General features: G+C 34.6%; 1 protein-coding gene across 2 annotated transcripts in view; it reads right to left on the bottom strand.

Moving 5' to 3' along the window:
• Positions 1–23,837, bottom strand: part of ITGA4 (integrin subunit alpha 4) — an 81,249-nt gene that overhangs the window by 39,561 nt on the left and 17,851 nt on the right. For both annotated transcript variants that reach the window (XM_077154362.1, XM_077154360.1), the window contains exons 5-15: positions 22,395–22,462; positions 20,768–20,897; positions 19,385–19,470; positions 18,682–18,744; positions 17,697–17,834; positions 13,998–14,109; positions 7,658–7,752; positions 6,056–6,146; positions 5,420–5,465; positions 4,948–5,102; positions 2,229–2,383 (exon numbers count right to left, since the gene is read on the bottom strand). In XM_077154362.1, the coding sequence (XP_077010477.1) occupies positions 2,229–2,383; positions 4,948–5,102; positions 5,420–5,465; positions 6,056–6,146; positions 7,658–7,752; positions 13,998–14,109; positions 17,697–17,834; positions 18,682–18,744; positions 19,385–19,470; positions 20,768–20,897; positions 22,395–22,462 (1,139 nt within the window). The remainder of the gene's footprint in view (positions 1–2,228; positions 2,384–4,947; positions 5,103–5,419; positions 5,466–6,055; positions 6,147–7,657; positions 7,753–13,997; positions 14,110–17,696; positions 17,835–18,681; positions 18,745–19,384; positions 19,471–20,767; positions 20,898–22,394; positions 22,463–23,837) is intronic.

Genomic DNA, 23,837 nt, shown 5'->3' with positions numbered 1-23,837 from the left:
CTGTAGCAGTACTCTGCAGTTTCCTGTGTTCTACCCTCCTTTTTCCTTTACCCGTTTCCCTTTCCTTCTAAAATACCATAGAATTTTCATTTTTATCATATTTGTCTCCCCCTACTAGACTATAAGCTCTATAAGGGCAGGGATCTTTTTCTGTTTCATCCACTAATATACACAAGTGTCTCATACAGAACCTGGCACAATACAGGCATTCAATAAATATCCATTGAATTGAGTGAACGGATAAATGGAATTCAGTAGGTATGGCCAATGAAGACAACTATATAAGTATAGGAAGTGGCGGTGGGGGGCTCTAACAGCTTGGGGAAGGGGTTAGGGACCTGAGTACATTATTAGCAATTGTCACTTCATTTCATTGTAAGGGGTGCTTGAGGTAGAATGCATACGAAAACTGGATACATGTTTATATAATTCAGGAACAATCCAGGCATCTTGACTATTGTCCATTTTCTTTTCCACTATGAGTAGGAGGATGGGAGAATTCAGGTTGCTGTACTATATAATTATTTCAGACCATAGGAGCATAATAGTGCTAATATTTCCTAATACCTTGGGATGCCACTCTAGAGGGGGTGCAAAACGCACCCACTGTGCTCCCACACACTCCTAACTATCAGTTAGAGCTCCCTTTACATAGCTCATGTTTGAGGCAGCTACTTCCATGCTTCTTAAATTGTCCCTGGGTTGGCTGCAAGTGAGAGGGTTGGAACGCTCTTTTGCCTTTCTAAATATGAATTTGAAAAGCATCCCTGAACAAAAACAATATAAATTAGAAATGCAGAAAAGACACTGGAGGGAAGAATCACATTTTTAAAGCCCCTACTATGTGTCAATTCCAGTACCAAATGCTTTTGTTTGAATGTCACAATATGCCTGCTGGTTAAATAGCTTAAAATTAATGGGTAGAATCTGGTCATCGACACCCTGGTAAGACTACAAGTTTACATGCAGCAAGCACAGAAACCTCTGCTAAACTGTAATTTCTACTACAAATTTAATTCTGAAGTAAAAGTAAAATATTCATAAACCAGTAGTCACAGGAACAAAGAAACACAGGACTAAATATAAATAAACTAGGTTGATCTGTTCCAATTTTTACAAATTCAATGCAACGTGCTTCCTTGTGAATATCTGATGTTGGCCTTTGTTTTCGTTGTTAAAATAATTTTAATATTTGTCACTAGAATTGACCAACCTAAGTAAAACTGCATCTGCTAAGGATAAAAAAGAACCCTTTAACTCCTCCTATATAAAATGATCATTACATTCATATTCTTTGCTTTTGGTTCTCAAACATCTAATAGCTTTATTCTAGTCGATAAAAAGTGTTAACGGAAATGAGAAAATGCACAGGAATTACAGCTCTTAGCTGTTAATAGTGTATTGGAGTCTTGATGATCATTTGCATTTGCTTAGAATAAGCATCTAAGGGAAAATTAAGTTCTAAGCTGAGGCTACCATTTGAAATCCCAGAAAGGCTCCTGGGAATAGTTTGGCTTTTTGTGACAATAGATTTCCTGAAGTGTACCGTTCCCTAGGAGAAAGACCTGGCACTGTCTCACATGATAATATTTGACCAATGCAAGGAACAAGATCATCAGTTTGGGAATGAGCGTTTTAATAAAAGAAACATGAACTCGGCTGTGCTTTGGCAGGACATACCCCCAAACTACTACATGAGCCGCACTCCTGGCCCACAGATGATACCCACCACGCTACACCTGTTCAAGTTCCTGCTGACATCACTGACAATGTTGGCACAGAAACAAAGGCATAATTCAAAAAGCATTCATGTGGGATTCTGCTTTGTTAACCCCATAAAAAAACAATTCAACAGCGTCACAAAAATAAACAAGAAAAATCTACCCTGGAATAGATCTGAGGCTGCAGCAGAGTTAGGAATATGTACAGTTTTAGTATATATGTATATAAACAGGAATAGAAGACATAATTTTGGAAAGAAGGCAGGTCTTTAAAAAAATATGATGTAATTAGGTATGAGCAATGGGAAATGAAGAAAATAGGACAAATAGACTTTGAATTAGGCAAATCAAGGTCATCAAACATTTTGACTCTGGGATAATAGTTCATGCAGTTAGAAGGAGAAAACACTTGCTCTTTACTACATTTTATAAAAAGATGTCAATGCAGTAAGGTTAGTATGTCAATAATATTTGTGACTTACATATCCATTAATAAACATGATTTACCCGCATAAATGCTTGGTGTGTTCTACAGTTAGCTGTACTGCTTGATACTTGTATGCTTCCTGTAATCACATCCGAAGTGCCATTAGACGAAAAGTAAAATCTTGACAGAGTCTCTGCCTTTCTGTTCACATCCAGACTCATGTTATAAAACAAAACTGCAAATAGGTAGAGAGAATTGCAAGGAATATAAATAATCATCTAAAATAATTTAGTTTTTGGTTTTTGAAATGAAAATAAGCAGTCATACGGAACAATACAATTTTCTCATTAAATAGAAATATAAGGAGAACAATTAAAATGTGCAAATTTCAAAAATTATTTTTATAAGTTAGAAAAAGATTTATAAACTTTTCCCTAGGTTTATATTAACATCTTTAGTTATTTGTTTAATCCTCCTACAAAGAAAATAGTTTTGAAACTACAATAACAAAATTGTTACTAATAAAAGTGCTGAGTAAAGTGTAAGATTTCATTGGAATCCTTTGTATCCTTAGACCATCCTAGTAAGGAAGTACAGTCAGAGTACTATGCTCAGAAGTCACATGGAACACTGCCATTTTGGGTGGTCATGTGACTGATTTCATATATGGTTATGCTCATTTATTCCAGTTTGTTTCTAATGTGAAGGCTTGCTATTCTTCTTTCTGATTAATTTTATTTATGTAAAGTGCATGCACGATTTAATCAAAGATGTCTTTTTCAGCATTCTCCCCAGTTACAACCATTCCCTCCATTTTTCTTAGTCTCTAGTTTGATCTTCTAGTGTCGATTTGTGCAAAAATAAATTGTATATACACTCACTTAATAAATATTTTGGCACTTTGAGAACTTATTTCAAATCTGCCATAGTAACGACTCACCTGCCAAGGAAGATCTTCAATAAACAAAGATATAAATTAAAAAACAACCAAAAAATTCTAAGCCAGATCTGGCCAAGAAACAGCCAATAACTAAGAGCTATTTCTTAAATCTAAATGGGTTCTTGTAAAGCAAGATTAAGATAGTATTCTGCTGAGATCTCACTCATTCCACAGAAGCAACAATTCATAAGATATGCTTCAAAGAGTCTGTACAATTCCTGAAGTATTAATCTCTATTTTAGGAACTGCTCTTTTGGAATGGTCTCATTTATTTCAAGGAAACAAACATGAAACCTATATTATGCCTACAAACTTCAAATAAATCCTTCAGTCTTACGTTATTTTTAAATTTTATTTAGAAAATAAATGTAATAAAGTCCAAATTCATTGCTTTTAGAATTGCAAGAACTGAGATTAAACACCATAGAGAAAGAGAGCTGCAACTGAAATATTCATCTATAAATTCATCACCCTGAGTTTAGACAGCAAATGGGATGAATAGAAATCCACTCACAGTAAAAGATAAATGTCTTGATTTCATCAAATATGCTTATGGTGTATTCCAAGTATTTATTTTAGGATAATTATGAAGCACGTTTTTGTAACAATGCTGAGGTTATTTATGAATTTCACGTATTTGTTTACGATCATTTTTTAAAATATCTGGTCACTTTGGAGTTAGAAATACAGGAAACCTTGATCTTACATAAACGGAGATAGTAATCTTTCTTCAATATGTACATTTCAGATAATGCATCATCTTCACCAGTGTGTCACTACGTAATTCACTCTGGGGTCATACTCACACTGCCACTTCTCCAATCAATAACTGGATGAGGGCTTACCTCTTCTATTATCGCAGCTCTACCCAGGACTTTTCCAGAGCACCATTAAAAATAAATGTGATCTAAAGTAGAGACACTAGCTCATTCTTCACATCTCATCACAATCTGATTCAGACCAAGACCTCTGTGACATATTCAGAGACTGATTCAATAAATATGTGCTGCTTTCTTGACATTAAGATGACAGCAGTCTGCAGGGTCATGGGTACGGTCAACTCTTGATCACTCTTGTGGGGATCATGAGCTTTATTAATCATTAATGTTCAAATGATAAACCCAAGTATGCTACTCTCCTAACACAGGCTAGTTTCACTAGTAGTTATTCAAATAATGGCTTTTAAATACAACGTAATTACAAACATTAACCTGCTAGCAAAATGTTCAAGTTATAAAGTCACATATTTGGGATTAACCACAATTTTTGATGATGCACATCAATGCTACTTTCCTGGCACAGATAATTGAGAGTGAGTTACCGATCTATAAGGAAATTCTCATGAACTGAGCGTCACAGGGAATCATTAAGAGATGTGTGTCATTGATGGAAATTGGAAGCATGGTCTAGACTCAAAAAAAACACTTCAATTATTCCAAATGGATAGAACATGAAGAAAAGAATTTTCCTTCTCCCAAGCTTCCTGCCATAAACCAGCTCCAGGCTAGGAGCCCAGGAAAGCAGAGGAGGAGCTGTAGTGAAGTTCTTTCTTCCTCAAGGAGATTTCACAGATTACACTCAGTTGGTTCACCTTAAACTAACATAGCAAGGGATACGTCTGTTTTGCTTCTTGCCCTCACCTCTGAATGACTATGACATCCTAACTGTCCCAATTACTGGTTAAAGCACTGTGAGGGTCCGGAAGGTGGGGAAGAAAGGGTGTAGAAGGTAGCTGCTCTCTCCCGTTCTTGCACAAAAAGCCTTCATGGTGAAGAACACTCAGGGCTCAGACGGTGGTTGGGACGTGAATGAGTGACATGCAAGATCACCAGGCATTACCAGCATAAGGGCACACTTACCAATGTAACCTGGAACCTCTTTGCCTTTATATGAGAAACAGAGTTTTAGATCCATGCAAACAGTAGGCAATCCATTTTCATTACAGTCAAATTTTGTTCTATTTACTGACTCAGGGTGGTTTAGAGAGGCTTCGACAATCACTACAGGCCTTGTCCTGAGAAGGAAATGAAATTAGCAATATTGATTGCAGAACTATTTTTCCTGAAGAAGAGTAACAATTGCATTGGTTTTGCCAGTTAACTTTGACCAGTAATTTCATGAATCTGCTTTACTAAAAAATATTGACTTTGTCTGATGATTTATTTAATCATATTTATGTAGAGTAGGCAAAATCTAAAGTTTAATAATTAAACTTCAGAATGCCAGAAAAGAACATTATGAGGTCACTAACACTGCTGATTTTTGAAATTGCCTCCCATCATTTGCAATTAAGCCCAATTGTCAATAAGCAGTGAAATGTATCAACCTTACCTTAACAGAACAGCAGAATTAGACCGAAAAGCACCAACTGCTACATCTGGAGGATATAAAAACAACAACATAGATTAATGATCATCATTAGTCAGAGAGAATTACTTTTCAGCCATAAATACTTAAGTACATATCACCTTTTGACAATATCAAAACACAATTTACAGAAAATTAATTAGGAAAGGTAAGGTAACATCGCAAAATTAATTTCACTTTTGTCTGAATCAATTCATTTACAAAACCTTCATTCCTTTATAATACAAACATAAGCTTTAGTATATAAGGATAGGCTTAGTGAAATAAAATCTGTATTTTATTGGATAAAAACCTTTACCCAGAATCTACTTTCAACTGAAAAAATATTTATTTTCATCACCATATCATTGATTTATTTTCATGGGTGTTTTTCATGTTTTCAAGAACAAGGAACATAACATTAAGTAACTAGCAGTATAAAATTCAGGAAAGACTTTGTCATTTCTGACCCATTCTTGAATTTAATAAAGCTTTAAAACTGAAGGGGAAAAAATAATCAGTAAATTAGAAGTCTTCTGTACCAGCTTTATATACCCCATAATAAAGTTGTATCTACAGTAGAGCTTATCCAAATTTATAAGATATGGGTTTTATACTCACCTACATATCCATTATTATCTGCATCAATTTGTCCAGATATAGACTGCCCAAACATACTTAATGATTCACTGATTTGAAGTCCTTCGATTTTCTGAAAAATAGGAAAAGTAAATGGGAAGGAACTTTTGAACAAGAAGAGATGATTTAGTTACACAGTGAGTTTTGCCCATATCCTAGTAGATTCATTAAGAGAATATATTCTATTTAAGTCAATTACTTCTGTCCAGAACAAACAAAAATTTCTAACTTGGAGCAGGTAGTTGAAGTCTATTTCATGATTAGAAAAAAATTATCTCCTTCAGGAAAATTATGGAGAATAGATTTTCTAAAATGGTTCTGGCTCCCTCCACTCTTCTTTCAGGCTCTGTATTTATTTCTCTGACCAATAGGGATAACTAAATAAGTAATTTGGAAAATAAGACATATATAATAACTGAGGAGACCCTGCTAGTCAGACTAAGGATGAAAGCACCCTCTTAGGCCAGATTACTTCTTAGCATTTAACAAGGACAGCTCAAGACAGATAGGTGCTTTTTATTCCATGCTTTTAATTTCACATCTAGATACTGATTTGTGAATGTCAGGCTGCTAGCCATTCTAAGAAAATCATTATGCTTTTTGCCGGACAAGAAGATACCTTTTATATTTAGTTTGAAGTCACATTCGTCCATTTCTGTCTAATCAAAAAATAGCACTATTAACTAATGTTTCCTTAAAAGTATCTATGGAACAAGTTTTCTTCTCTGAGTCATTTTTTCCTATACCCTGAAAATCCCTGAGTTTTTCTAAGTATCAAAGTGAAGCCAGAGTTAGAACATGAATCTTTAATAAAGTGCTACTGCCTTCCTCTTCTGGAATGGAAGAAACATGGAACAACACATGAATGTTTCCTATCCCTCTCCAATCTCCATTAAATACTGGGGTTTAAGCTGCATCCTCCTACCCCATAAAGTCAACACCTCTTCTCAACATGAAGAAGTTAGAATGGTCATTGCCCAAATATCCCTAATGACTGGGAGAAGGATCAAATGAAAAGCAGGAGTTGTAACAGAGAAGATAGGATTTAACAAATGAGCATGACTTCTGAATCATTACATTGATTTTTTTTAAGTTTCCAGTGTATTAGAGCAGATAGAAGGCAATGCCTGAAATCGTGGAACTATAACATACCACACTTTACAGTTTGTTCTATAACCACTTGTTAAAGTGCACTTTGAAATATATCACTTTTCTGCATATATATTTCACAATAAAATTTTTAAAAATTTTGGGGTTTAGCCACAAGTCAATGCATAGTTACTTAAACCCAAATGGGACTATTTTGAACAATATGGATACTACCCTCAGAACAGTAATAAATTTGATGGAATAAAGAGAGAAACTTGAACAGAAATGAATTCTTCCATAATAATGAAATACAATGGCTGATTACAAAGAAGGATTGGTAACTTTAAAATGCAGTTGCATACTATTTTAAAAATAGGGTGAAAAACATTAAATATTTGAAAGGACAAATTAAGAAGAAGTTCGTTTACATTGGCACTGGTAGCTTCAAGGAAACTTACTAGCAATGCTTCTTTTGAAAATACAACGGTCACACACCTGCGAGAAGGTGGGGGAAATTCCATCCACTCGGCCATTGTAAATATAAACAGCGCCGCGCAAGTCATCTTCTTGTGGCGCTCCAACGGCAACATCTATTCAAGGATTTAAATGGTGGAAAAATAACAGACTTGTGACACAAAAATTTCTGGTCAAGATGCATACAAATCTGAAAACTAAGCTTCATGAAGTTTAATTCATACTGCATATTATAAAAAGACTCCCTCATCAAAAAAGTCACATTTTTCTCATCAGACAGAAAAATAACAGAATATTTATCATTATAACAATGTATACAACTGTGCAGAATGGCTCGTGTTTGGAAGACCCTGGGTGAAAGGAGTGAAGGAAGCAGACAGAATGAGCTCTGAGAGGCTAACAGAGTGGCACACTGAGGATAAAGGCTCTGCAGCCACAATTCCTAGGCCTGACCCCAGCTCTGCCACCGGGTCCCGCTTAAATGGGCCCTCCTGTAGAATGCGCTCATAAATGCACCCACCCTCAGCGTAAAGGTCCCTGTGGGAAGTTAAGTACTTACTATGTTATTATATGAAAATCATAGCCACAAGAATCTTTATTTTAGCTTTGGGCTCCACCTTATTTGAAAAATAACTTATAAATGAATTCCTTGTTCCGATGAAAGTTATTAAGGTATTTGTTAAGGACATCTGCATGCATGCTTGCATGCACACATTCACCAGATTCAGAAAATGGTTTTGCTCTGCAAAAGTTAATGGTTGCACCACATTTGTGTCCTTATTGGAATTCACATCAGATTATGATACCAAGAGGGAAAAAAATATTTGATCAACTGATAAGAAAACTAAGGGAAGAATATAAATTATGAACGGCATGGTTGTTTAAATGCTCTAAATATATAGCACATAAGAGAAAAAGAATATTCTAAAGTTCCAAGTGCATTTTGCTATTCTTTACAAAATATTTCTTTGTTAATGTATATGTATATATATTGATATAGTTATTTATATGTAATATTTCCTTATTACATTAATAGAAACCTAAAGTATAGAAATCTTCCTCTCATGATATTCATTATTTGTCACTGATTCAAGTTTAAAACCTTTTAAGCAATCATGATAACAATTTTAACTTTCTTCATTGGGGATAAAAAAAACCTTTGATATAACCCTATGCTAAATGTTACACAGTTTAAAAAAGACAAGAGCTTTTCTATTTTCATTGAAAAGATAGATTCCTCCCATACAATTTTTATTTGTTTAGGTTAAGGCTAACCCCTTTTGACTCGAGCAAATTATTTTAAAGTTTTATATACAAAGGTTTTCATTCATGTACTCAGTGGGCATCTCCTGGGTACCTACTATATTACAGAGTATTTGCCAGAACTGGGCATACAAGACAGCAGCCCTAAAAAAGAACTCAGAGTTTAGTGGGGAAGTGGGCAAGTAAAAACACAAAAATAACAGCACATCAGGAGGAGTTGGAAGAAGTTATAGAAGATGATGCTTAAGTTGAGATTAAAGTATTAATAGGTCATAGCCAGGTAAAGAAGAACAAAAAAGCAGTAAACACCTAGAAAATGCCTGTGCAAAGGTTGGGGAGCAAAAGACATCATTGCATACTTGAAGAATGGCAATTGGTTTGGAATAGCTGCAGCCAGATATGCGCAGGCTAAATATATTCAGGGACAGAAAGGGAAGGAAGAAGGAAGCAGATAATGGAAGGAGAGGGAGAATAGAAGGGAAGGGAGAAGATTTATCTTACACCAGTTAGCATTTCCCTAGTCAGGGCTTTGTTTACACCTCTACCACTGCACCTAAAGCCCTGGTGATCAGAATTTCATACCTTGATTTTTGAAGATAATACATGAGAAATAACAAACCGGAGTTATGAAATTGTTGATACACAGAAATTCTACCAGTATCAGCTATTAGCATTCGTGATCGGCTTTAAGGCAAACATCTTTAAAGCATATAGATGAGCCTTTCCAGCTGAAAAAAATTTTAAAACCCTGGTCAATTTTTCTTCGCTACAGAAGACATGTGAGTATATTCAGTCCTTATCTCTTATATAGATCCAAATTTGTGCTTTCTAGGATTATACTCGGATCTGCTATATAATGTACTAAAAAGTTCTAGCTATCATAAATACTACGGGAAAATATTGAATTATATATAATCCAAACTAAGATGCTGTTCTGTGCTTACGCAACTAAAATATGTAAGTTTGGTACCTAATATACAGAACAAACATGAAGATATTTGACAACTCTCTTCACTTTTCATCAGGATATATTGATCTCATGTAACACTCAACGACCATATGAAATGAGTAATTTCAACACCCACTTTACAGATGAGAAAACTGAGGTATGGAGTATAATAGCTGTGCTGGCACAAAACTGTTACGTACTCTAGAAAGTCTATGCTCTTTTAATCCACTCTTGTGGGTGCAGACCTATTATGGATGGGACCTTCTGATTAGGTTGTTTCAATTAAAACAATTCAATTCAACGTGACCCAACCAATGCACGTTTTATGAGGAGAAAAGAGAATCTTTTATGAGGATAAAAGAGAAAGAAACCCCAGAGAGCTCAGAGAGAAAAGTGCCAGGAGAACAAAGCTGGAAGTTTCCCACAGAAACTGGAAGAGCCAGAACCTGAAAGCAATGAAATCCAGGACAGATGGATTAGCAGACGCCCGTCGTGTGCCTTCCCAAGGGACAGAAGAACCCCAGATGCCATCAGCCTTTCTTCAGAGAAGCTACCATCCTACTGATGCCTTAATTGGGACATTTTCATGGCCTTAGAACTGTGAATTTCTAATAAATCCTAATTGTAAAAGCCAACTTATTTCCAGCACATTGCATTCTGGCAACTTTAGCAAACCAAAACACTTGTTCAAGGTCACGTAGCCCGCATGTGATAGAGTGGAGATTTAAACCGCAGACTGGCTCTAGAGCCTATGGGCTCCATAATCCCGCTCTATAAAATCACTAACAACAGGGGTTATACCCGACTGTGGGGGATTGAATTATGTACCCTAATTGACACATGTTCTTGGTCTTAACCCACTGTAAATATGACCTCTTGAAGACATTATTTTTAGTTAAAATGGGGCCCAACTGATGAGTTTGGATCTTAACCTAGATTACCGAGGCCTTACTAGGCAGAGAAAACTTAGACATAGTAGGAGAAAGACATGGAGAAAAGACAGATGCTAGAAGTCAGCAGAAACCCAGAAGGGAAATGAAAGGGCATTGCCATATATCAGGAAAGCTAAGGAACCCAATCGCCAACCGACCAGAACACTTCTGACCCAGAGAGGAAACAAGCCTTCCAGTCTCCAAAACCATGAGCAAATTTCTCTTGCTTAAGCCAACCATAGGCCTAATTCCTATAGTATCAAAAAGTGTTCAATCAATGATAATGATAATATATCAGTACCTATTTCAGAGACACATAGTACAGCTTGTAATTTATAAGTTTAAAGTTTTATGGTTCTGATTGAAGATATTCAAGCTTATAGTTCAAAAGTCAGATAAAAAGGCTCAAGGTGAAAAAAAATCTACACCAACAAGTGGTTTTGCCAAATCTTACACTTGAAATCCAAAATGCTATCAATTCTATCTATTGGTCCATCCATGTCACAACTTTTTCATAATTTTGATTAGATTTTACAATGGACTCGTGCCAAACAGATTGGCCATCTCCTTTAAAAATGGTTTGCTTGCTTTTCTAGGGACACGAGAAATACAGGCTGATGTTTTCCTTGTGAAGAAAAAAGTAATTTAAAGAAAATATGAAAAATTCTTCTCCATAGATACTGTAGGCCTGCTATGCAAAAACAACACAAAATTTTGCATGGTAAAAAGTCATTAATTCTGATTTGCATCTAAAACTGGAGATGGAGGAAGTAAAAAAAAAAATGCAGGAATAGTTTTCATTCCCTCTTTACGCAATCCCACACTCCCCACTATGAACACAAAGTATCTTTATCCATCTAGTTCAGAAAAATAAAACACGGTGGAAGTTGGTAAAAAGGAATAGGCAACCAAATAAAGAAAACTAAAACACATGCCCTGGTGTGTCCTCCAGGCAAACGTGGCAGACTAGAACTCAAGACCTCAGCAAAGAACTAGAACACCCTGACGTTCCTTACAAATTAGCATGGTCTTGCACATATCCAGAAGTAGAAAATGCCTAGACATGAGCAAAATATAAAATAAAATTAACAGGGTGGGCCACGGTGGCTCAGCAGGCAGAGTTCTCACCTGCCATGCCAGAGACCCAGGTTCAATTCCCTGTATCTACCCAGGCAAAAAAAAAAAAATTAAATTAACAATGGACCCAGTAGAAGGAAATACATAGTACTACAAAACATTCACTGGAACGAGCCAGCATTAATGTAGCCACTAGATGTATGTATGTTGTGAGCTATAAACAGAACCAAAGATGAAATCATAAATGGCACAAAAATTTGCTGAAATATATTGAAAACTATTTGGATATGAATAATAATCTTCATATTATTATTATAAAGTGCTGCTTGAAGCCCAGGTTTTCAAATGCATGGCATGAGACTGGATTGTACCCTGAAAGGCCCCTCTAAATTCTTCTCCCTAAATTTCACAGACAGGGTACTTTCTGTCCCTCAAACCACTGGAAAATGCCTGGGATATCGCTGGATACTGGGGTGACTTCACTAAGGGGACTTTGCTACTGTCCATGACATTTTTACAAATCTTTCTTAGATTACAGAAATATCATTCAGGTTTGTCATTGACATTATGGTGCCACAAAAATAATTTCTAATGCACATGCACACTCACACACATATTTTAGTGTATTCAAAATAATAAATGGTCTTCCTCAAGCATGTCAATTAAACTAAGATGACAAAGGAAACATAAGTAAACAAGTCTTTTACTAAATGATTGTTTTTAAAAGGATTATCTTGTCTTGTATATATAATATATAAGGTGTATAAACATGGTTTTATACTAGATATTTGTTAAGTAGGAGGTCTCTATGCACTTAAACTTGCCACCAAGTTTTTCCCCCATACTTTCATATTTTGATTGCAAGACTATTTCTTCATTTGAATTTATTACAGCATGTAATCCATACCAGGTATGATATATCTGATGCAACTCTTTCTGAAATAGCTACCATTATAACATTTTATAGATGCTCTAATAGAAAATTTTATGTGTCATTATAGCCATAAAAATAGCTACATAACATTTTTTTCATTTTTAAATATTTTTATACCAAATTTCACTGTTATATTTAATAGGATTCATCAAAAGCATATATTCAAACAATTATTCAAGAACTAAATCACTGTCTTGTGGAATAATGAATTTTAAACACTTAAAGTATATTGGGGCATTTTAAGCACAAGCAGAATTTAAGGAGGTGAGAGTTCATAGCACCTCCTCACTTATTTCCATTATTCAAGTAAATTTTAACTTAATGCCTATTTTATGTATTTTTTCATAACAATACACCGTCAATGCCCATCTCAAGAAGAAAGACACATTTCTGAGAACTAAAAATAAGTTTCAAATATTTACTCTAGAAAATCACACACACTTCTCAAACCCACTTGTTATTTTATGCACAATTTAACACACTTGGCTTGTACTCAGCATTAGATTGGAAAAAAAAAAACACAACATTTTAGGTGGGAATGCGATAGAGACAGGTCACTAACAGCCGGGACAAAATCCAGACAATATGTAGCTATAATGGTAGGATCTATTAATTATTAAATACTTAGATAGCTGGTAAAGAGCATGGTTCCTGAGCCTGCAAGGGTCACCCACCTTGGAATCTTTCAAATCCCTCCACACATAATGCAGCAGCCTAAAGGTAATGCCCTTTATAGCAGGGAACTTTTCAGAACCTGCTCCAGCTCTGCCATCAGCATCTGTTGGCTTCCGTACTGATAGTTAAATATCAAATTCCAAGGAATCTAAGCTACACATTTTTTAAATCACATTTTAACATTTCTGAACTCAGGATCCTTCTTAATATAAATGGTGTGTCATAATTTAATAGGCAGTGTTGTTTTTTTTTTTTTAGGGGCACATAAAATAATGCAACTTATAATCAGTGTTGTCTGAGAATCGATGAAGTAAGGTATTATAACATTTTCATCCTTCATTAACACAGTAAGAATCAAAAGCTGACAACAAGAAGTTCAAAGTAATACTGAAAGGGAAAACCGAAGGCAATACTATTGCATACTACTCTGGCTCCATTTTCTACAGAGGGGAATGTAACACAAAATTCCAGTCTCTGCCATGCACCAATTTAAAGTAGAAATCAAGTACCCTGTTAGATACTTTTCATTACCATCAAAGCCATCGTTGTCAATATCTCCAAGATTAACTATAGATTCCCCAAATCTTGCAGCATATTTGTCACTTCCAATGAGCTCTGTTTCCATTTCATTCATTACTGCTTCCTAGATAGAAAGGAGAAAAGGTGTCATTATATAGCACTCTTTGACAACTTTATACACAATTTATTGTTGTAATGGGATATGGAAATTTTTCAAATGCTTCAAACAAGTTAAACAAACTACCGACTGAGCTTTATACACACATATCAGTTCAATTCAATAAATATTTATCTAGTATGTCAACACATAATGTTAATAGAGCTCAGAGGACATAAAAAATTGTCAAACTCATGATCCCTAGCTTTGAAAAACCAATAAATCATTTTGATAATTCAATTTAGCAAATATTTATTGAGCGCCTACTAAAGATAATGCACTGTGTGAAGAGCAAATGCTTGAAAAACCCAGTTATAGGGAGGGCTTAGTACAACTTAGGAAATGTGCAAACTGCTTTGCACTGTTAAGAAGCAAAGAAAACATGCCTAATTTTGAGAACCAGGAAAGAGTTCATAAAGGAAATGGCAGCTACTGAAGGATGGGTATAATGTTGATATACAGAGAAACTCTATCAGCAAAACACAGATCCCATAGAATTGGGCTATAATGAAGGGTATGTATAATGGATGAGGCCAAAAAAAAAAGTCAGATCAGAGTCTTATGGTATGAGATTTTTAATGTTAGGGTAAATCTAATTTAGGGTTCAACAGAGAGCCACTGAAGGTTTCTGATGTGAGGAGTGGCATAGCTGGAGCTGGCCTTGATTACCTTAATCCAGCAGTAGTGGAGCCTGGGTTGGTTAACTGATAACTTCAGAAGTTGCAAAATGAGTTACTGCAATAACAAGCTATTGTAATAACAACTACTAGACCTTTTCCAAACTCTGGTCATTTCACTTTCTTGAATTAAAAACAAATTCCCAATGTACTACTCCTCATAGATTCTGCCTTCTTCTCCAATAAAGCTTTTCAACATTTCCTAAGCGCACATGTGTTCTTCCCTACGTGACGTACTCTCCACCTTTTATTTTCCAACTGAAAAATTTCTATTAAGGTCTTGTTTAAGTACTAGCACCTCTGTGAAACTTTCTCAACCCAGAGTTAATCATTTCTTCCACATGGAATGTATTTATAATGTGTATTTAATGTGCTGTATTCAATTGTTTTTTAAAATATCTTTACTGAGATTTCTTCACATCCATCCATTCATCCAAAGTATACAATCAATGGCTCACAATATCATCACATAGTTTTATGTTCATTATCACGATCATCTTTTTAAAATTTTTATTAATAAAACAACATACAAGCACATACATTCTTAACATACAAACATTTCATACATGGTATACAATCAATGGCTCACAATATCATCACAAAGGTGCATATTCATCACATGATCATTTTTTCAGAGCATTTGTATCACTCCAGAAAAAGAAGAAAAAAGAAAAAACTCATACATACCATGCCCCTTACCCCTCCCTCTCATTGACCACTATGTATTCAATTATTCATATGTTTGTCCCCTTAGTAGAGCCTGAGGTCCTGAAGGACAATATTAAAATGACTCCTAGCTCTTTTCACAGTCTTTATTACATTTCAGGTACTTAATAAATATTAGCTTTTAAAAAAAATTAAATTTGGGAATCATCTCCATAGATGTGGCCACTGACCCCAAAGCACTGAATGATTTCATGAAAAGAGCAAAGGAGTAAGGAATTAAATAATAGAAGAACATGACTCCCGGGGAAAGGGCCAATTTAAAGAGAAGGGAAAAGAGGCTTGGAGAGGAGAGAAAAGGTGCAGACCTAAGACGATGCAATAGCACTGACGTTCCAGGAAGAAAGTTTTAAGGAGAGGTGATCACTCTTGTCCAAGTATCCTCCAGTTACAAGGACAGCTACCATGACCAAGAGTTCCCTGGTATCCCCTGAGAGCTATTTCAGTGCAAGTAGGTCTAAGTCAGATTCATTCGAATATCATTGTTTCTTGACTTCATCCAAAAACAATTACTGAGCTCCTGCTTGTCCAGGACTCATCCAAGTCCTGAGGAAATGGCAATAAACAAGACAGACTAATTCCCCTCTACCTGGTACATACACTCCAGTAGGAGAACAGAAAACAGCAAAGCAAACAAATATACTACCTAATGCCAGGTAGCGGTTAGGGCCACTTCAGGGAGTGCAGGAGGAGGGGTTGGATGGAAACAAAGGAAGACTAATCTAAACCAGAAGTTTGAAATGCTAAAATCAATTAGGAAACTAACCCTAGCGCTTAACAGTGGTGACTGAGGACAGGACTGAGGGAAAGACAAGAGGACCCCTAACTGGCAGGGCTCTTCCTTTGCCCTTCAAGCAGAAGAGCTCCACTTTTACCTCTTTTTCATGTTGGAGTGAAGAGTTCAATGGAAATAAAAGGTCCTGTCTATTGTCTTTTTTTGGTGGATTAGCTACTGTTTAAACTGTTCTCAAAAAGTTCAGTTGAATAGGGAAGAAAAAAGAGAAATTTGCAGAATGAGGTAGCACATATAAAGAAGATCATTTATAGTCAAAGAAGATGCGACATGTCCATGGAAGAAAATAATTATTGCCAGATAGTACTATCAATGAGATTTTAACAATCATGTTGTAAATGATATGCCTTTACTATTACATCTAATTCTAAACACAGCCTAGGGATATTCCAGTGCTGGAATAACTTCCTCATTCTATATTTAGTATGTTGAGACTCTCCCAGTTTTATCAGACTAGACTATTTTTTTTTCTCGAATTGCTAAGAGCTTAGTCTGGTGCTTGGTATAGGAAATCAGTAAATGCTCTGAAACCACTGATGAGGTTAGAAACCCATTACTAAAATACATTCTACTTTATTGAAACCTGACTGAAAAATTCTATGCCAAAAGAAATGAACTTGTTTTCTCACAAGCCAGATTTTGTTTTTAAAACAAAGGAACAGCTCAAGAGGATCCTTTTAAAGTCCTACCAATTCTTCCTTTGGATTTAATGTCAAGGAACTAGGCTGACAAGGTAAGGCTAGCAGAATTTCTAATTGAATCATCAAGTGATCGGTTTCTATAAGCAGCAATAACCTATTTCTACAATGAATCTATCCACTTTGGAATAAATCATGACAATTCTATATTCTTCTCAAGAATATAATCAATAAGAATTGTTCAAATTAACATTTTTATCAAAACATCTTGTTTCCAATATTTTCAAGTCAAGAAACTGAAAGCAATTAATTCTTTATCTTCTGCTTTTATTTTATAATTTATTAAATTACATATGGGATATTAACTATAGAACCAATAAAAAATTCATATTCTGAAGGATGTATAGAAATCATTCTTTTAAGTCAGAGTTTTGTCTTAAAACTGGAAGATGTTTCAATTCTTAGGGTGAACATGTACAAGCTGTGAGTAGAGAAATTCCAGAATAATTTATCCCATACTTCTGGAGCATAAAAATGGGACAGATGCTCATTCATCATCGTGTTTCATTCCATTTTTAAAGCATCAGTGCAATACTGAAATTTTAACTTCTATCAGCAAAAACAATCAGAATTTACCATTGTATAACCCTAGAATAGAAGCAACTTCAGTTTTTTATCATAATTCCATAAATGGCTTCAAGTTTACATGCAGATAGGACATACCGAGCCAGAGTTGATGTACACGAACACTCTTCCCTCCTCCCGGACAGTGCTCTGCATGGGTGCTCCCACGAGTAAATCGGAGAGGCCATCGGCATTGAGGTCCACAGCACAGATGGAAGCTCCAAAATATGAGCCAAGCTGCACCAAAGCAAATCAAATAAAGTCATTGAGAAAAAAAGACGCAAAAGCCCTCAGAGATACCAAAGATGTGGTCATGTTGCCATTACCATTTTCATTTTTAAGTTTGGGAGTGATTTTTTTTGCATGGGTAGGCACCAGGAATCCTGGGAATTAAACCCAGGGCTCTTGCCCGGCACTTGAGAACTCTACCACTGAGCCACCATCACACCACCCTAAGTTCGGGAATGATTTTTTACTTTAGATCTATAGTCTACTGTTAGTAACCAATCTTACGTTATCAAAAGTAATTTAATGTTATTTAAAAATGGTAAATCTTACAAGCCTTATGAAAGTTAATGAGCATGAGCATGAACTTGATTTATTATTGAAAACTTTTAAGATTATACTAGAGTTCAGCCACTTAGACGTTCCCAGTCACTCTGAGAGCTGTCATTTGCATGCATGCAGTAAAGTATCACATTATTGTGTGAATGAGCACACTAGGATAGCACGAACACTGATTGTTGATTTAATTTTAAAACTCACGCTAGAATCTTTTATTTTAGCATTGCTTCTCATCATCTCCTTTTTTCATCATTACACTTATTAATCCACATTTGTTACAAAGTGGCATGTTTCATAACTTCGTTCTCCATAGTGACCCTATTCATTAAATGGGTTTGGTATACTACTCAAGTAAATGAGGGGGTAAATGAAATGTTTTACAATGGCTGTCTCAATGTATTTCTTAGCTTAAATGTTTGTTATTTAAGAAGGTATTGCATTGTTGCTACTATCATTCTAAGGATAGGTAACATTAGTCTTATGGATCTTACCAAAGGTCACATACAACTGGACATATTACCTTTTTACCTTTCATTTCATATAAGATATTAAGCTCTTTTTCATCAATGCTGAATATGTATGCCTGAAATTGGGAAAAGAGTTAGGAAAGGTTAGACTTCTTTCAAATTAAACAACTATTTTCAACTTGCTTAAAACATCAGTTTTCATAACTTCTAATTGCTCAAATATAAATAAATTCCTTTAAAAGTGATGCAAAAGGTTTAGGGGCCACTTTACCATTAAAATGACTTATTGATAAACAACCTTCTAGGGACTCCTTATGTTAATCCCATAGAAGGAGCAGAGAAAGTGTTGTTTGCCCCACTTTCAACTTCAGGCTCTGAAAAAAAACAAGTGTCTAATGTTCACAGAGCATGTTAAATGCTAGAACTAGCTATAACATGCTAGCCTTGCCACAAAACACACAACTATCTCAATTTCCTTTTAGCTGTAAACTTGCCAACCAATAAGAATACACCCTGGATATTTTTTAGGTAATTCCATCTTTAAAACATATTGGAAAAAGAAAAGCCTCATTTGACTTCTATATAATTTTCCTTAGAGGTTTTCTAATACATTTCTTCTAAAAGTCATTTTTCACCAATTCTACTAAATACATTCATCATTTCTAATATTTTATCCTTAAAAATTTTGCAGATCCTTTTTTAGTATCTTCTTATTCTCTTGAGAAATTTATGTCAAGAAATCAAAGTAATTCTTACTTTACCAATCTGTTCATGTTGAGGGGCTCCTCCCACTACTTCAATAGTATGCTGACTCCGAAAATGACCAGCTCCAACTGAGTATCCTTTGAGAAACGGGAGAAAAGTCTGAGAATCATCATTTACAATGGGTGAGAGAGACTGTAAATTCACTCAGAACTAAAAAGAGACTGAATTAAAAATGACCACATTAAACAGAGTTTTAAGAATATTTAGCACAGAAATATTCAAAACTGGATATTCATTATATGTTCAAATCAATTCTGGACATGCCTGCTCTGAGACTGTAGCTACATGGTTTATATTTCCAAGCCCAAGAAACCGAAAATAATTCCTTTACATTTGTCCCTGTGTAGGAGCAGGCCATGCTAGCATCTAGGATTACAACAGAAATATTTTATAGTATATAAAAGGCAACATTTTAAACTTTAAATTAAAAAAATTTTCCTAAGCTTCAATTTTTTTGTCATGAAAACCTTTCTATTGTGATAGCTTTATGACAAAAATAATATTATTTTTATTATGTGATAAAAGGCAAAATAACAAGTTTATTTCATGTAATATTTCAAGATATCTTTCAACCACCAAGAAAACATTTAAATTAAAAGGAATTTCTTCCATTTCAAAGGGAAAAAATAATATTGCTTTTACTGATTATAATGGTTTCTGAGTATAGGATGTTCACATTTAAAATACATATGTTTAAACAAATATATACTGTCTAAGAAATTATAGGAATGTTATCTATCAGGGGAGTTGGTGCCAGAAAATCTTGGGTTTCTATAGAAATGTTGACTATAAAATGTTTTACTGCTGACTTATGAAATAACACAATGATGATAACAATAAGGAAGAGGAGGAGGATGATAAAAATAGTTAAGCTCTGGGAAATATTCTAAGAACTTAAGGGGCAAAAGTCAATGAGCTGTTTTTAGACTTGCCTGCTTCATAATGTCACCTCTCATCTATCAAGCTCACAGTTGGTCTCTTAAGAAATTATACTTACTTCCCACATGATTAAATGAGTTCATTAATATAAAGTGCGTACAAAAGTGCACCTGGTATACAGTAAGCACTCAAGATATGCTACCTGTATAAGCTGACTGAATACAGAAAAAAGCTTATAAGAGTTTCACTGTATTTCAAAGAATAAACTAAACTAGGGAGTCCAGTCTAAGAATTATATATTGATGATTGTAGTTATATATATAAATGAAATAAAATATTAAATTAAGTTTCACAAATTTTATCCTTAAAGAGACACCTTGTGAACCCTAAAAATTACTATCAGCTATTTGGTGTTTCGAAATACAATTTCCCTTATTTATAATTACTAGCATTTGTAAGACTGAGATAATTCGAGTTTTTCAGCTTTTATAGTACCTAAATAACTTCCAAATTTTACTTGATTGTGTTTGTCTAAGAAAGCCTTGTATTTATTTGTAGTGATATTGTAGACAAAAAGAGAGCCAGTCCAATAAAAAGATCCTGGGGCTCCCATCACAATTAAATCCTGTAAGAAAAAACAAAAACAATCATTTAAAAGTTCAGTCTCACACAGAAAACCTCCTCCAGATACAACAAAATTTTAACTAAGTAGTAAAGGATATATACTTTTGTAATAAATTTCTGAAATCTGAGCATTTTATGAATTTAAAAATGTAATAGAAAAAGCCAAAGAAGCTGGCTATATTGATTTTCACCTAAAAGAATTTCAGAGAAGGAACTCTGCAACTCTCACTTCATACGTACCAGTGGACGTTTTGAAATAGAATGTGGAATAACTGAACATTACAGTAAGCTTCTTGGGGAAAGGCAATGTGTCTCTATTAGAGCAAATCTTATCTGGATAATTCATTAGTACTCATTAAGGAGATAATAATGTGTTGCCAAAGAGTTAGAAGTGATCTTTATTTCATTTGAAGTAAAAAAAAAATCACGGACTATTTGTAACACTAATAGCTTAAAATCCACTGGAATTTGGGGCCATATTTGATTATAAATAGGAATTTAAGTAAAGGAACCAAAGGGATGGTTGGCAAGACAAGCACTTGTCTGGTCAACTATGAAAACTTTCACGATCCACTCTATTTAACATATTTCTAAGTTTCTTAAATGATGCTGATTTTTTTTTCACATGGGCAGGCACTGGGAATCGCACCCGGGTCTCCCGCATGGGAGGCGAGAACTCTGCCTGCTGAGTCACTGTGGCCCGCCCAATGCTGAACTTTTTTTAAAAATCAATTTAAATATAAGCTTGTGTTGTTGTTTAACACAGTAGGTAAAATTTATGGAAATTGTTTAGCCAAGACTTCATATAGCCTATCTTCGCAGATTCAGAAAAGATTCGTGAATTCATGATGGATTCTTAAAAGTTACTGGGGTATTTGAGGGTTGAGTACAACTGTGCCATTTCACAGTACATACTAGAGTGTTAAAAAGAATAATAGAGTTCAGGACCATATCTGATCTAAGAAGATGTCATTAAGTTCTTAAATCTCCCAATTCTCAGAATTTTAATGGAAAAAATATAGACACATACGCCTCTTTCCCTCCTCAACTAGTAATCAGAAATAACATGTTTGGATAGAAAATTTCAAATCCTAAATTAGCAAAACAAAAACTGTAGCTACTTTTGAGTTCCCTTAATTTTTTTTTTTTTTTTTTTTCTTTTTGCATGGGCAGGCACCGGGAATCGAACCTGGGTCTCCAGCATGGCAGGCAAGAACTCTGCCTCCTGAGCCACCATAGCTCGCACTTAATTAAAATTATAGTTAGTAGAAATTTTTAATTTGTCTTGTATGGTACAACCATCCAAATAATAGCTTCTCAAAATATGTGGAATATTGAGCAGCAAAAATTAAGTTGAAATGATCCCAAATTTAAGAGGCATATTATATTACATGTTTCAAAGTTTTTACCTCAATACATAATATCAGTATTCTAACCTTCAGAAAAGTTAAGGTTCCATAGGTAAACATTGACAGTAGCTATTTTTTTGGATTATTACCTCTGCATAAAAACTAGATATTCCAACTTGACATGATGCAAAATTTTCTCCAAACTTTCTCACATAATCTAAAATGAAATACAAAAACAATTCAGGATTTCATTGAAAACTATTTAATCTCCATGATTTTGTTTCTTGCAAATACACCTTTTAAGGCTGTATTTTACACTATTTTAAAGTATGGGTAAATTTTAAGTTGACAAATCTCTTCCATAGCAATCTTCAAATTATCCTTAAGAAATGACAATAAAAATATCTATAGTTGCCTATTTTTCACAAGAAGAACATGTAGCATATATACAAAATTTGTCAATGAATAACCAAGACAGGATTTCTGACCCCTAGTTGAGTTCTTCATTAAAGACAGGCTTCCTAGATTTTTACCAGTTGAAAATAACAGACAAGTTAGGATCTGCCTGGAGATGGAGGGTCTCTTATTACAATTTCCATGAATGAATTGCTTTTAGAACTTAATACTTGGACAAAGCTTTGCTGCCCCTGAAAAGCTCACATAATTAAACCTCTGTGAAAATAAGAATTATATCATGTACCACATTCTTTCGTTTTGTTAACAAGAAACTCAAATAAATTGCTAACTCGCTTATAAATACTATTCCCTGCCACGTTTTTTACTCTTTTTTACATTTCCTGAATCTTACTTCTTATTTTGAAAAATTTTACCATAATCTTATGTGTCTTAGGTTTATGCTGTCTTGAGTTTTTGAAAATGTGGCTAGGTATATCCGAGAAAAAATTAAAACTCTGCTATAAAAAAATGTATAAAACTGTAAACCATAAATCAGTAGGAAAGAGAGGATAATAAATGTACAGAAACCAAAACTGAATTTTGCTGCAAATGAGGATTAAAAATTCATCTTCTCGTCATCCAAAGGCAAAATAGGATTATATATGATAAGCTTCCCTGTGACACCAAATTTCAGGGGAAAAGACTATTTTAATAGAATCAATAACTAAATTGGCATAGTTGACTGAAGTTATGACAACTAACAGAAATGTTCTTTGAACTCTACGGTAATCATTTGTTGGTAAAAAATGGAAATTGACATTTACATATATTTAATTCTTAGTTTCTTAGAGATACATTTTTAGAATTTTTAAAGTCTGTTCTGTAAAGTTCTATTGCAGATTTAAGTTTTAAGGGTCTGCTGATATTGACCCCTAGCTTCGCTGATACAGTTGTTTCTGTACTAGCTTGGGTCACTCTCGTCCTACCTATAGCTCAGAATTTTCTTGAGAAAGACCTTTCAAATTTAAGACATTAATCTTTCCTAGCCATTTCAAGGAAAACATGAATTCGTGAAAAAGGTACTGAATGGGAAAGATTTGCTCATACTTATACTTTGAATCTTTCTAAATACTTCTGAAAACTACAGCAAGAAACCTAAATGGTTTTCTTCTGATGAGACTCTTCATTGTAATGTC

The sequence above is a fragment of the Tamandua tetradactyla genome, chromosome 3 (genome assembly GCF_023851605.1).
Source record: "Tamandua tetradactyla isolate mTamTet1 chromosome 3, mTamTet1.pri, whole genome shotgun sequence".
Taxonomy (NCBI): domain Eukaryota; kingdom Metazoa; phylum Chordata; class Mammalia; order Pilosa; family Myrmecophagidae; genus Tamandua; species Tamandua tetradactyla.
The sequence above is the reverse complement of the archived record's forward strand: the minus strand, read 5'-3'. Positions and strand labels throughout refer to the sequence as shown.